The sequence below is a fragment of the Epargyreus clarus genome, unplaced genomic scaffold (genome assembly GCF_041222505.1).
Source record: "Epargyreus clarus isolate Ecla_fem2 unplaced genomic scaffold, WU_Ecla_fem_2.2 ptg000018l, whole genome shotgun sequence".
Lineage (NCBI taxonomy): Eukaryota > Metazoa > Arthropoda > Insecta > Lepidoptera > Hesperiidae > Epargyreus > Epargyreus clarus.
In genome coordinates this window covers 7,933,444-7,947,572 of record NW_027332226.1, presented here as the reverse complement: position 1 = coordinate 7,947,572, position 14,129 = coordinate 7,933,444, and the positions used below count along the sequence as shown (strand labels likewise).

Sequence of the window (14,129 nt, the reverse complement as noted above, 5' to 3'; positions counted from 1 at the left end):
ACCGCCGCCACACCTATTTCTGGCTAATAACGATAATGTTAAGAGCTGCTGCGTTCTGGTTTGATGGGTGTGGTAAGAAAGACACAGTTTAAGGCGTTCCAACTTAGTCCTCAGGGGTTGCAACTAGCAACACATCTGTGGTCGACCTCAGACAGGAATCTAATCTTATCTGGGGTTGATTACAAAGTATGTCCATGGGTGGCAGTGGCTGCTAACCATCAGATGGGCTACAAGCTCGTTTGCTTCTTCCATATTATAAAAAAAGTTACTTTAAAGGTTACATAACTGGCGAGTTGAACTTTTTATAAATAGGTTTTATATGTGTATATTCCTCCGGCGATCACATAAAAAAAAAGTATTTTTGTTACTTGGAAAAGTATAAAATTATAATTGAAAATTTTGGACTTATTGAACCAATAAAAAAAATTATCTGAGCCATGATGTCAAAATGGAAAAACAAAAGTGCAAGCATTCATGGAGTTTGTTATAAAACCGTTAGCTGTTAAAATATATTATTTTTTACAATAATATCTTTAAAATAATGCAAAGTACGATTTTTAATTGAATTTGTGTGTGTGTATTTAGTTTGTGTAAGTAAAGTGCTAAAAGAAATAAACATTGTAAAATAAAATGAATATTTTCATATTTGTCAAGTAGACTATTAGATCAGCGCCTTTATCATTGTGAACTTAATAATATCATTTTCTTATTTAATACGAAACATTGATCTTAAATATGTGATATATAAGCTTATATAAAATTTGTTTTTGATAGTAGTTTGGCTGAATACTTCATGATATCATTGATGGTAATTTTTTTAAATGTGAATTTACTGTCAACTGTCATTGCCAACTGACTGACATTTGACGACTATAATTGACATTGACAGAGAGAGTACTGAGTCAGTAATGTTGTGCTTATCATCAATAAATATTATGATTTATCGATTTAATTAGAACACCAAATTATAAGTTTATATATTTACCCATAATAAGCTAAAAGAAATGGTTGCGTCAACGCTAACTATTCAAGATATTTTACCTTATGGATCAAATAAATCAAATAGCAAGAAAGTTGACATGGATGCTGTTTTACCATTTATATTGTTACCAATATTGCTGGTTGTAGCCACTATGTCACGAGTAGTAACCATAATTATCATGGTATTAATTGGTATGGCTGTCCTTTACGTACAGTCGCGTCCACGGCCGAAAAACAGGTAAACTATTCAGTTAAATATTGAACAGCTGTTCATGTTATTGATTTATAGAGCTAAGTAGAATACCGCAGTGGTCTCATCTTATCACTTGTATAATTAAAATAGAAATACATTTAAACCACAAGTCTTCCATGGTGAATTTTTAATACACTCTTTCTATTTGAAGTACCATCAGTGCATGCAGTGGTCAAACCCTCCTTATAGTCGACCCCATATGCACTACTACTTCTGAGCGGGAATACTTAGTGTAATTCCTTTTTTAACACACCTTTGAAATTGGAACACAATGTTTGTTACCCCTGTTATAAAGCAGAAATTAGTGTGAAAGTAGTTCAACCCAATTAGATCAGCCAAAGATTCTACTGGTGCATTTTAATATAGAGACATTTTTGCAGTTATTAAATAAATTAAGAGGGAAACCCTAATGACAGTAATGCTAATTAAAAAGACATCTCTTAATTCTTCAAAAGCCCTGGAATGACAGGTATGGGGCCGTTCAAGTATTACGTAACGCAATTTTTGAAGATTTTTGACCCCCCCTCCCCCCCTTGTAACGCACCGCAACGTTTTTCTATACCCCCCCCCCCTAACGTTACGTAACACTCAAGTGTCAATTTTTACCCTAAACTCGCTAAAAAGTTATGTTATAGTTTTTATCCTTGGGATACTTTTACTTACATATTTACTTTATAATACTAAGAAATAAAACAAGAGATTTTTAATCCGAATAAGAGTAAAAACTAATAAAACATCAACTCCGAAAAAGCCGAACTAAGTCGGCTGAACCCACTCATTCAAGGGATTTCCCGTAAAACGTAAATGAAAAGGGTTGCCAATTTAGGAGTTTTAATTCCCTATTTTTTTATTAAAAAAAATGTTACGTAACGTGTATTACGGAAGACCCCCTCCCGCCCCTGTAACGCATCGTAACGTTTTACAAGACCCCCCCTCCCCCCCAAATTGCGTTACGTAATACTTGAACGACCCCTATGCTAATAACTTTGTAAATTACTTTTGCAGGTCACCATTCTTTTTCTCCTGGACTGTGTCTTCGGGGATATGCATGTTCCTGGTTTTTGAACTAGGCATATTGAGGCTACTCGAAATTACTCAACTGGAGAACTTTGTGTTTCTGTTACTTTTACTTAGTACTTGTTACTTTTTCTATAAAATGAAAGCTGTAGCAGATTTTGAACTCGCGACGGGGTCATCAAAAGGAAAGGAATACAGGTGAATAAAGTTTAGATTTCTCATAACTTCCTAAGTCAGTAAGCATTATGATAAAAAAATATCTAAAATTTTTATTTTCTTAATTTTCAGCCCTGTACTCACATCTGATTCATATTACTGTCAGATTTGTCAAATTGAAGTCAATGAGAGGTTTTTTCATTCCATTTGGTAAGATAAATACATAATTCCTAACTAATTGAATTATAAACTTGAAAATATAATAAATTAACATACTTTTTATAAAATCTTCACTTAATCATTATTTTGCATGAAACTATTTTATGTAGGTATTTCAAAAATAAATTATGTGATAAAGAAAATGTTTACTTATTTAATTTTCAGGTGGAATTGCTGTGTATTGAGGCCTAACTACATATATTTTTTGGCAGGCCAGGTGTTTGCATTCATAACACTAATATTCGGCACTAATTTGGGCTTAACCACCATTTGCCAACCCTTCATACTTTATGGTACTATACTAATACCAGAAGACTGCAATGATGTTTATCATGAGTTTGAGTAAGTTTGTATGTCTATTATTGATTATACTGTTAAAGATGGTAGATCCCTTGATTAGACTCCTTTGACACACCTATTTCTGTCTTATAAAAGCGATGTTAGGTGCTGATCTGGTCTGTTTTCAAGGTTATGTTAAGGGTAATACTTATCTGAAGTCTTTCAACTTCATCCTCAGGGATAGCAACACATCTATGCCCAACCTCAGGTAGGAAGCTGATCTTATCTGATGTTGATCTCAGATTTTTGTAATAATAATATTATATGACCAGGAACAGTCCAGCGGAATAAATTTAAGCCATCAGGTTCAAAATTCAAATTTAGGAATTCCAAACCCAAGGGGGGGTTTGAAGTTGCGTATAAGAAATAAATTATTATAATATGCTTTAACATTGCTGGGCAACCCACAATAGTGTCTCTCAAACTTATATTAACTTAGTGAGGGGAACACATTTATTCAGAGTAAAGACTTATGTCTAAAAGTTCTGAATTTATAAGAATTAATTATTTATCATTTTTTATTTCAGTGTGGCGTTGTGCTTTGTAGCATGCGTATATGGCTTGGGATATCTTTTGGTGATAACTTTGGTGTTGCTTCGCCAAATTGTTATTTACATTCCAAAATATAGCGGTAAGTGTAATTAAAAGTATATATTGGTTTCACTTATATATGAATTATAAATTAAATATAAAGGTAAAATGTTTTGTTTCACAGGACCACAATTCAAAAAACTAATGAATGTAGCCAATGTATGAACAAATACTAAGTGTCTCTTGGGAAAGTGAATAAATGGAGTCACACAGAACTTCAAACAGAGAAAGATGGAATCTCTATAGTCAAGATTAATGTAGAAAGAACCATCAAAAAATGTAAAAAGTAGAAATAAATTAATGTAGAAAGAATCATCTAGTACCTGAAATAAAATGAAGATGCTCTATCTTTTTTGAAATAGGTACTAATAAGCTTTGTTAATATTTATTTATACATATTTATTGCTTATATAAGGAAGAATATAGATATAAAATATAATATAGTGTATTGCAACATTACTTGTGTATTTAAAGATTTTTGTTGCATTTATAAAACAATATTGAAAGCATAGATTGGTATGATTGAAAGCAACTACAAGAACTAGCTTAACTAACGAAAACTTTACAGATCTATCAAGTAATAGACCATGCAATTATACTTCAGTTATTTCACATATTACTTTATTACGTTCAGATTGACATTTCCACACAATAGTATTAATTTATAAGTACCTGTTAAATATAGTTAATATAGAGACCATATTAATTAAATCTAGTCTTCTGGTGGCACATAGTCTGGTACCACCTGTAGAACCTTCGCTCGCCATCTTATTTTTCTAGCATCCTGCTCTCTTTTCAATGCATTTAGAGCTGGCAATGTCCTCCAACATGTTAAAGTTTTAAATAGGAGATTACTGGAACAAAATACAATGTGTGTAATATAATGTCTCATACTAGTATAATAAATCATTTACAACAACAATGATAGATTTTACCTGTTATAATAAATAATTGCCGTATTCCATTTAACATAAAACTCTTTCTTTAATATTAATATACCTTCTCGAAACTTTTGGAACACGAGTTGTGTCACATACAAATCGTAATAATCTTTGGCTACCTGCATTTTCAACAAATATTCTTTATGGTTCTGAAAAAAAATATATATTTAGTATGATTATTTAGTAAAAAATATTACTTAGATTTTTTTTGTGAATTTCACGATAATTACATGAATGTCAAACATTGAACTAAATAATATTTTTTCCTTTCGTCCTATAAAACTCTTTCTACAGACATAGCCTCACACTAATACATAAGCACCCAGTACAAAAATTCAACCTCATCGTTTAGATGTCTGTTTGGACGGGGATCGAACGCGGAACACACTGCGTGTCGGACCGGCACGCGGGTCGTCAAATTAATGTTTTCTATATCCTTTTGAGATCTAGAGTGATTTTGTACTTTTTTGGTTATTACTTAATAACAACTCTTCAGGACATCAAACAAGAGTAAACGTTATCTGCTACGTTTTATAAAAGCCGTTAACAACATGCAGCCGACCGAATGTGGCCAGTCCAGAGGTGTTCTGTGGATGTCGGCTGAGCAGTTGAAAGCTAGATTACCTCATCTACCATACATATTAAACCAAAATATAGTATCCCTATTTTAAAGCAGGATGACCATGGTTCCGCTTGAACGAAATTAGTCTTATCAATCTAAATTTCCATGTACGTAAGTTGCGAGTACACGCCGCCTCAAACCGATGTTTAGTTCTTAAAAGTGTTAATTCAGCCATGTGATAAAAACAACGTGATTTGGTTACCTCCTTAAAACAACTGAATGTTTTTTTCAGCAATTTCTTCCTGTAAAACTCGTCTGCCTTAAAATTCCTCTCGTACCACATATCTTCAGTGTACCACATCCAATGCAAGAAAATATTTTTTTTCAGCTGAAATTGATGAAAAGCTTTTGCTTTCTCTACATTATCGCTCTTTAATTGCATTAGGAGTTTTAAGGGCCTTATACCATATTTAGCCGTTAGATTTTTCTCGTAATGTAAATCTGCCATAACAATTAACGCTCGCAATCTTTCTGCGTGTTGTTTCTTTCTTATATTTTCAATTTTTTCTTTTCTTCTTTTCTCCCGTAGTTCTTTAATTCTTTTCGCCTTTTCTTCTTTATCCATTTCGAGTTTCGCTAATTCAGCCTAAAATGTGTACATTGTTATTTCAACTTTAAGATGAATTAATCTTATTTGATTGATGGATCACATAAATACCTGTTGTTTTAACCTAACACGTTCTTCTTCTATCTGCTTGCGTCGTTCGCGTATCAATGCATGTTTTTCTTCTCTCTCACGAGCTCTTGCTTCCATTCTCTGGAGAAATTGTGGTACTTTCAAACAATGAAGTACCAATGAAGTGTCTAGAAAACATTAGAAATTAATATTATTATTATATTATGATATTGTCGTTATTAATACTGTAAAAATGGGTACTGTAAAAATGGTAAATTTTAAAGGTGGTAGAACCCTTTGTGGTTCGACTCCGGCGGCACCACCGCCACACCTATTTCTGCCTAATAACAGCAGTGTTAGGCGCTGCTGTGTTCCGGTTTGAAGGGTGTGGTAAGGGAGACAGACTTTTCCGAGGCGTTCCAGCTTAGTCCTGAGGGGTAGCGGCGCATCTGTGGCCGACCTCAGGTAGGAATATCTTATCCTATCTGGGGTTGATTACAGATGTCCATGGGCGGCAGTAGCCACTTACCATCAGGTGGACTGCATGCTCGTCTGCTACTCTTATATTATAAAAAAAAAAAAAAAAAAAAAAAAATATTTTCTTACCATCGATATCTCGTATTTTTAATTCGTTGGTTAAACATTTTATTTTAGGCTTTAGGTGTTTATCGATTTCGTAATAAGTTTTTCTAACATCTTCTTTCATGCAGTCAAGAGATTGCCGCGAAACGTCTATTATTTTGTTGTACTTGAGCTGTTCTATTACCCTGTTCTGTTGTTCTAACTTAGCCTTTTGTAGAGCAATTATGTGTTTCTGTACTTTGTATCTAAAAATAATTATTTTTACTGTTTAGCAGCTAGTGCAAGTTTAATTTCATTTTTTTCTTTTAATTAGTGTTAAATTAGATAGTTAATTGTATCAGGCGTTACTTTGCGGAAATCCATGCTATTAAGTTAAGATTAAAACTACTTCGCAACAATCCGCTACAAATATGTATGATGGTATATATATATATATATATATATATATATATTTGATGGTATATAGTTTAACTGCATACTGCATGGTTTAAAATATATACCATCATACATATTTGTAGCGGATTGTTGCGAAGTAGTTTTAATCTTAACTTAATAGTGTTAAATTATTTCTATTTCATACTTATTTCAAGTTAGTATTTATTACCGATGCTGGTATGTATTATAGTCACGAGCTTGTAATTTGGCTTTGTTAGGTCCAGGTTTTTGAGTAATTGAGGCCTTTCTCTTTTCTAACCTATCAAAAAAGTTGTTGATATTCGCTAATCTACGGTGATCACTATTTTCCCGCTGTTTTCGTTTTACATATTCCATCCATCTGTTTGCGTATTTTCTTATAAGACCACTTTCATCATATGTTGCAATATTAAGTGCTTCAATTTTTAATACATCAGTAATTTCTTTACAAGTAGGAAATTGTTCTTCTCTTTCTTCCTTTATATTTTTATTTTTTATATGTTTTTCACTTACAGGCTTAGTTTCAAAAATTTTACTTTGTACATTTGAATTGTCGGGTTTACTACCTGTACTAGAAACCGCCATCATTATTAAAAGCGACTGTAGCTCACTTTTAAGATCACTGGAAGATATTTGATTAATTTCAGTATTATGGTATATTTCATTATGATCAATTATTTCACTCTCATCTTCGCATTGTAATGATTTGGTTGTATTATGATTGCCTGATACTTTTTGTATGCATTTAATTTCAATAATATCATTACCAACATTATTTTTGGCTGTATTGATAGTTTTAGTGTCTGCATTATCTACCGTAAGTTGTTTACTTTTTAAATTTTGGTTATTAGTAGCCAGTTTATTTGTCTTTTCTTTAGCATTCAATTTAAAATCTACATCGTTTTGAATTGTTAAATCAGGAACATCATTCGAAGGTTCATGTAACAAAAGCTGGAGTTCCTTTTTCAATAGTGTATCTTCAATTAACGGTGGTTCACTGTGTTTGTTTTTATCACAAGATTTTACCTGAAAAAAAAACTCGTTCAATTTAAATTGAAATCTCGTACATGCAATTAGTCTCTATATCATGAGTTTGAATAGTGTATTTTTCGACTTAAAAACTTGACAGACTTCTAAATGGAGGAGTTAGTATGTTTAACAGTAAGTCACCTATAGCTACATGTACTTGTAATACTTCGGTCACAAAGGCTTACCATTATATTCTGTTGGTCCTTCTGGCGAAGAAATAAATCTGCGTATTTATAATTCATATATTTCTGCAACTCTTTCTCAATAAATGTGTTAGTTTTTACAATCACATTTTCCATTTTAGAAACAATATAATGTTTTGCTCATTTTCTTTTCATTGCAAGTTAAGCTTTCGCTAGCTTCCGGCGCACTTTAAAATTATTGATTAAACAATTTTATGTTGCTATGATATAGTTTTATCAATAGTCAAATCAAAATTGTTGTTAGCTGTTGTCCCAGATATCTATAACATCAGTAACTAGGCTGTGATTATTATTATTCCTGCATACAATACATACATCGATTTAATTATGTTCGAGCTCTGTAAACAACACAAATTTTAAATGACAAATATGTTATCAGGTGTACAGGCATGGGTATAGGCATTTGTACGAAATTATATTATTGCAATATTTATGAAATAAAACTTGTTGGATATTGATATTTTTAAACAAAATAAACAGATGACTAATGCAAATGACTCTATTGCATACTATATTGGCGCGTGGACGTGGCATTTGATACTAAGCTTTCAGGTATTTATCCATATGCCCATCGCGAATAGTACGCGATGGTATGAATGAAGGTAAACATCGGCATTGGTGGTCTAATAGCAACTCATGGGCATGGCAAATCGTGGCAAATAACTTGCGTCATCTCTATTGTGTTGTGCCTAAGGAGTAACGTAGTAATCTCAATGTAATCCTGAAAGTCTCCTGGTCCCATAATTGTCTAGGAGGTAATTAGTTATCACCAATTCCGACTCAAGAAGCTAAACAAGACCATATTTTTATTACTATTCTCCAGTTCGATGTTAAAAATATGTATCAGGATCCCCCTTGACACCCTGAAAACAAATCTACGACTAGATAATATAAAATGTAGAGGACGCTGTAATTTTTCCCCAGTAGTATTATACTCCTTCCTATTGAAGAATATATAATAAAGCAGTTATAAAAGATATATCAACCATGTATATAAAAAGGGCGCTATAATACAATCACTAATTTAGTTATTGTTGGCTGAATTTCTATACACTATTGCTAATATTAACAGAAAAAATGTATTGAGTGACAGGAGTCATATTGACACTGACAGATGGTATCAACTATCAAACTATTTTCTGTCATTGATTTTATTTAAGTTTGCAATGCAAGACTGCACTGCACAACGTTTACAGTGGATACGTTAAATCTGCAATACTAGAGTACTTCTTATGTTAGACAAAAATATTCAGATCTTCCGATAATAAATGTATCTACCTCTTCATAATGTTATTGACAGAAAGTATCTGTTTAGAGTACCAGTTACGAAGTTGTGTGTATTTACAGTTTCATTACCATTGTGCGCTTTTGTAGCTTGTGTTCTAATGACTATGTTTAAAGATTTTGATAGTGCAAATAATACACACTGTAAAGTGCCAAATGTCTTCCCGTCTATATCGGCTTCCATAGGCAATTATGAGCCTCAAAGAACTTTGTGGAGGATAGCTTTATACGTTCATGCGCCACTAAGGTTTTTCATAATATATTTACGTTGGGAGTATTATAGAAACGTTATTAGACAAAATTGTATTTTCATAGTCAAAGTGGCAGTATTTTTGAATGTTATAGAAAATTTAGCTTTATTAGGGGTGACACATTGGACATCATCCCTGAACTATCGTAAGTATGCACTGAGGAAGCACATGGAATGGGATAACACACTCTGTAAATGGTTACACGGAATTGGTTCATATAAATGAGCTTATAGTTCTTCACTAAAAGCGCTCATTTACTATAGTCTCACAGCTGCTTATATGGTCACCAAACTAAACCATAAAACAAAATAAATTGAACTCTACTTCATTGTGAGACGCCCCTACTAAAGCAAATTCTTCCTGAGAAAATCTCTGCATTGCCTCAGAATGCATCATCATAATGCAGAGGTATGATTACATAATAGTATTCACTGCCATCTATTAAGTACATTCATGAGAATTATTACAAAAGTACATTTCACATAAAAATAAATGGCTTTATTCATTAAGTATAATTAAAATTGAAACCTTAAAAATGTAATGAGATTTTTTTTCATACCATTAACGTAATTAGGCTTTAATGATTTTATAATTAACATAATTATAATGCTTAATATACAAATATTTAAATTACAGCATATCATGAAGCATGTTTCGAAACCTTCATTGGAACCTCAATATTTTACATGTTCTTCACGAGTTTAATGCTAACAAAATATAGACGGAGAACAACCATGACACAACTAGAAACATACTCAGTGAAATTAAAATGGAGAGCATTCTTAACAAATGTTAGCTCGTTTGCATTTGCAGCTTATTTTTTCCTCAGACACAACAGACTGTGTGAACCCTATGGTAAGTAAGGGAAACTTCTACAACATATGAATTGATCAAACACCATGTAATTTCAAGTACTGTCTGAGAAATGAAGTTTGAAGGTCACAGATGCATAGTTAGTTTCCACCATTTTGGTCTGTCTAGTCTGAAAAGTAGACACACGAGAGTATTTGACACCACATAAAACTTACTTATATTATAAAAATCTAGTTTTCAGAAAATGAGTTCAGAATAATTTCAGATTGTACACAGATTTCTGCGAAAAGTATTGCATGATCACATTCACACATATTTCATTAAATTAATTTCCACTTAATATTTAATGAATGTATCTGTTTTTTCAGTGTACTCCATGTTTGGATTCTCTGAATATATTGTTGTTGTAAGCAATATGATGTTTCACATGACAACGGTGTATGATCTTAAGGTCCAATTTATTTATTTAACAAAAAAAGGAGTTGTAATTGAATGACTGAAAATTTCGCACAAAAATATATTTTTGGTGCAAGAAGAAATAAAAGGAATTAAATAATAAAACTAAACAATCAAAATTAACTTAAAGAAATAGTTATTATGGCTTTCTAGTGCAAAATTCTATGTCTAAATCATTCCAAAATCATCAAAAAATGTTAATAATGCAATATGACAAATAATCTCTATACAAATAAAACAAATATCAGAACTTATTGTGTACTTTTTATTGAACTGTAACAAATAGGTAACATCTTAGCATAAGAAAAAAATGACTATAATATTATAGATTTTGTCTTAAAACACAAGCTTAAAATGTCTTAGAAAAAACTTATTCTCTGATATACACATAGCACCTCTGTTGTTTGTTGCATGGACAAAAAATAGTGCAGTCTCAGATCAATTGTACATTTTAATTCACATTAACAGGAAAATTGATATACCTATGACTTCATTTTAGACTACAATAGGATACAATTTTATGCGTAAAAAGGAAATAGTTTAACAATTAAAAGGCTTGACTGTAAATGTAAACCCCAAATGAATAATAAGGGTATTTTCCAATGTAATTAATTCATAAAATGTTAGAACTTTTCCTCATAACACAACATATTTCAATATACTTTAAATTACAAGTTATAATAGCCTGCCAATAAAATAACTATTTGTATATGCAACTAGTTAACTCAATTATGACGCAATATAATTATACATACACTTACTAGCATTATCAGTATATTATTACAAAGTTGTGTAGTTAAATAAGATCTAAGATAGTCAAATTCGAGCAAGGTTTATCTAATTTCATGATTCACATTTAGACAAATAAGTAGAAAACTATTTAAAACATAGTAAAAATATAATAAACGATTGTTTTGTCTATATTACATAATATAAAAATAAAAAGATCTATAACAATATTACAATACATAGCATTCACAATTTAAAAAGTCACTTTAATACCTAAAATAAATAAAATTTAGTTTATTATACACTGTAACAAAATATACAATTTGTACACAAAGGTATGGTCTGTTTTATGTGCTAAATATTAGTGTAATTCGTAAAGCCAATTTGAAGAGGATCTTTTTTAGAAGCTAAAAATATTTATGGCTGATATACTCACAATACAATACTTAAACAAACTTTATAGTTTGAATTCATTTTGCATCTTATCAGCTATCATTTTTGCTATAGCCAGTGAGGAAGTGGCACCAGGAGATGGTGCGTTGCGACAGTGAAGTACTCTACTCCCAATTGCACCGGAACCAGGTTTGGAATCAAATACAAAATCTTCAATGAGTGTACCTAAAAAAACAAAACATTCACATAGACCAAGCTCTACAGACTGCTTCAGCTATATTAAATACAATGAATTATTTAATTATAAATTATTTAATTATATTAGATTTTCTAGTTAAATGTATTAACATACAGAATAATTACTTTAATTCTCACCCATTATTTGCTAACCACTATGTCATAAGTAAGAGTTTAATTTCTAAAATACAAGTATGTAGACTTATCTCTCAACTTTATTTCTTATATTTCTTAGGATCCAAATTAAATTTTACCCCTTTGGAATGGATTTTTTTTATACCACGCTTTTATAAGCTTGGGTTGTATCTATGTATGTATGTAATGGAATCTTTGAAGATGAGAATTTAGTGTGGTTTTTAGTTTCTAAATTATAATTACTTTTTATATTTACAACAAACTTACCATCCTTTGTCATTGCTTGAGCTCTGACTCCAGCTGGTCCTCGTTCCACATCGCTGCTTGTTATATCTTGAATGTACCTTTGAACTTGCATCACTTGTAGTGGCATTAACACCGATCTAGTCATTTCTTTCAGACCAAAACCAGCATATTTGAAAGCCATTTTACGGAACCCAGAAAACTGTATTATGTTCATTAACTCTTTCATGTTTATATCGCTCCATCTGTAAAAGAAATAACATTTTTACTTGACAATAAAAAAATGTTATAAATGTAGCCAAACTGACTGAGTAACTCTTACTTGTAGCCTTCCTTGCAAAATGCTAGTATAGCATTTGGTCCAACAATAACACGTCCATCTATTCTTGGTGTTAAATGAACTCCAAGGAATGGAAATCTTGGATCTGGTACTGGATAAATATTAGCTTTAGTAATGTTGCTTTTATTTGGAACCAGGTATAAATATTCTCCTCTAAAAGGGATTATTTTAGGTTCCTCTGGGCAACCTGTTAAAACAGCCACTGTGTCTGACTGTAAACCACAACAGGTAAGCACATATTTAGCTTTTATACTAAGTTTCTTGTTATTTGTTAGCATTACTGGGTATTCTGCATCATCAACATCTACAAACTTTGACACCTCAAAATTGAGATAGGTTTTTCCACCACATTTTTCAAAATCCTTCACATATGATTCTGTTACTTCTCCCCAGTTCACTATCCCTGTATGAGGTGACCACAAAGCTTGTATGCCTTTGCATTTTGGTTCCACCTCTCTCAATTCATTTGTGTCTAAAAGTTTTATATCTTTCACACCATTTTTGATACCACGATCATACAAATCAAGCAGCCTTGGTATTTCAGATCTGTTAGTGGCAACAATGAGCTTCCCACACTTGGAATACTTGATACCCTTTTCGTCCAAATATTTATATGACAAGTTAAGGCCTTCTACACATAACTTTGCCTTGAGTGAACCAGGCTTATAGTAAATGCCGGCGTGGATAACACCACTGTTATTTCCACTCTGGTGGTAAGCGAAACGTTTTTCCTTCTCAACCAAAGCAATCTTTAAATCTGGATGACGCAAAAGTAATTCTCGTGCAGAAGCAGAACCAACTATGCCGCCGCCTATAACTACTATGTCGTAACATTCTTTCTTCTCACTATATCTGGAAGTATTGAAAAAAAATAAAAAGAATGTTTTAAGACCAACAATTTATGACATCATCAAAAACTAAATTGAACTGCTTACTGTCTCGATTCTGCTACAGATACACGGTTGTAACATACAGCAGTAATAGCTCGTAATGGCCTTAAATGGTTCAACATCGTTATCATTTTTGGATGATTCTATCAGAAAGTATAGATGGAATATCTTATCGAATAAAAACACTAAAAACAACACAATGTAAAACTCAGCGTAGAAACAAAATAAATAACAATAATCCAAAATTTATATTCACAAACTGATATATAGAAAACATTGATAATCCAATACTATTGAGTAATAGATAATTTTTATTTAAACAAACGTAGCAAACAGACGAGACGATTACTAAACTTTTATAAACATTTACATGGTGACATTATGACATTGATTGT

The 14,129-nt window shown here is 31.8% G+C and overlaps 4 protein-coding genes across 4 annotated transcripts; 2 read left to right on the top strand and 2 right to left on the bottom strand.

The window, feature by feature from the left end:
• The first annotated feature begins 877 nt into the window (after window positions 1–877).
• GABPI (zinc finger DHHC-type palmitoyltransferase GABPI) lies at window positions 878–4,661 on the top strand. The gene is made up of 6 exons (XM_073082651.1): window positions 878–1,219; window positions 2,240–2,449; window positions 2,540–2,617; window positions 2,792–2,968; window positions 3,493–3,596; window positions 3,681–4,661. Exons 1-6 carry the CDS (start codon window positions 1,005–1,007, stop codon window positions 3,719–3,721), a joined length of 825 nt encoding a protein of 274 aa, XP_072938752.1. The 5' UTR covers window positions 878–1,004; the 3' UTR covers window positions 3,722–4,661.
• LOC140749561 (uncharacterized) lies at window positions 4,269–8,224 on the bottom strand. Its single transcript, XM_073082653.1, has 7 exons — window positions 7,946–8,224; window positions 6,922–7,757; window positions 6,342–6,562; window positions 5,778–5,923; window positions 5,322–5,705; window positions 4,492–4,646; window positions 4,269–4,410 (listed from the first exon to the last, which is right to left on the bottom strand). Exons 1-7 carry the CDS (start codon window positions 8,057–8,059, stop codon window positions 4,269–4,271), a joined length of 1,998 nt encoding a protein of 665 aa, XP_072938754.1. The 5' UTR covers window positions 8,060–8,224.
• An 867-nt stretch (window positions 8,225–9,091) lies between these two features.
• On the top strand, window positions 9,092–11,021 carry LOC140749511 (post-GPI attachment to proteins factor 2). Its single transcript, XM_073082586.1, has 3 exons — window positions 9,092–9,643; window positions 10,135–10,353; window positions 10,680–11,021. The coding sequence occupies exons 1-3, from the start codon at window positions 9,232–9,234 to the stop codon at window positions 10,805–10,807; spliced, it is 759 nt and encodes a 252-aa protein (XP_072938687.1). The 5' UTR covers window positions 9,092–9,231; the 3' UTR covers window positions 10,808–11,021.
• On the bottom strand, window positions 11,012–14,129 carry L2HGDH (L-2-hydroxyglutarate dehydrogenase). The gene is made up of 4 exons (XM_073082585.1): window positions 13,780–14,129; window positions 12,827–13,696; window positions 12,529–12,749; window positions 11,012–12,114 (listed from the first exon to the last, which is right to left on the bottom strand). Exons 1-4 carry the CDS (start codon window positions 13,863–13,865, stop codon window positions 11,954–11,956), a joined length of 1,338 nt encoding a protein of 445 aa, XP_072938686.1. The 5' UTR covers window positions 13,866–14,129; the 3' UTR covers window positions 11,012–11,953.

Excerpts from the sequence above, each read along its gene's own strand:
- LOC140749561 (XM_073082653.1), bottom strand. The coding sequence starts at position 8,059 with ATGGAAAATGTGATTGTAAAAACTAACACATTTATTGAGAAAGAGTTG. Across the intron at positions 7,758-7,945 it reads AGGACCAACAGAATATAATG|GTAAAATCTTGTGATAAAAA; the intron begins GTAAGCCTTTGT and ends TTTTTTTTTCAG. Across the intron at positions 5,706-5,777 it reads GTGTTAGGTTAAAACAACAG|GCTGAATTAGCGAAACTCGA; the intron begins GTATTTATGTGA and ends TACACATTTTAG.
- LOC140749511 (XM_073082586.1), top strand. The coding sequence starts at position 9,232 with ATGTATCTACCTCTTCATAATGTTATTGACAGAAAGTATCTGTTTAGA. Across the intron at positions 9,644-10,134 it reads GACATCATCCCTGAACTATC|CATATCATGAAGCATGTTTC; the intron begins GTAAGTATGCAC and ends TTTAAATTACAG. Across the intron at positions 10,354-10,679 it reads CAGACTGTGTGAACCCTATG|TGTACTCCATGTTTGGATTC; the intron begins GTAAGTAAGGGA and ends CTGTTTTTTCAG.
- L2HGDH (XM_073082585.1), bottom strand. The coding sequence starts at position 13,865 with ATGATAACGATGTTGAACCATTTAAGGCCATTACGAGCTATTACTGCT. Across the intron at positions 13,697-13,779 it reads TCTGTAGCAGAATCGAGACA|ATATAGTGAGAAGAAAGAAT; the intron begins GTAAGCAGTTCA and ends CAATACTTCCAG. Across the intron at positions 12,750-12,826 it reads TTTTGCAAGGAAGGCTACAA|ATGGAGCGATATAAACATGA; the intron begins GTAAGAGTTACT and ends TTTCTTTTACAG.
- GABPI (XM_073082651.1), top strand. The coding sequence starts at position 1,005 with ATGGTTGCGTCAACGCTAACTATTCAAGATATTTTACCTTATGGATCA. Across the intron at positions 2,450-2,539 it reads TCAAAAGGAAAGGAATACAG|CCCTGTACTCACATCTGATT; the intron begins GTGAATAAAGTT and ends CTTAATTTTCAG. Across the intron at positions 2,969-3,492 it reads GATGTTTATCATGAGTTTGA|TGTGGCGTTGTGCTTTGTAG; the intron begins GTAAGTTTGTAT and ends TTTTTATTTCAG.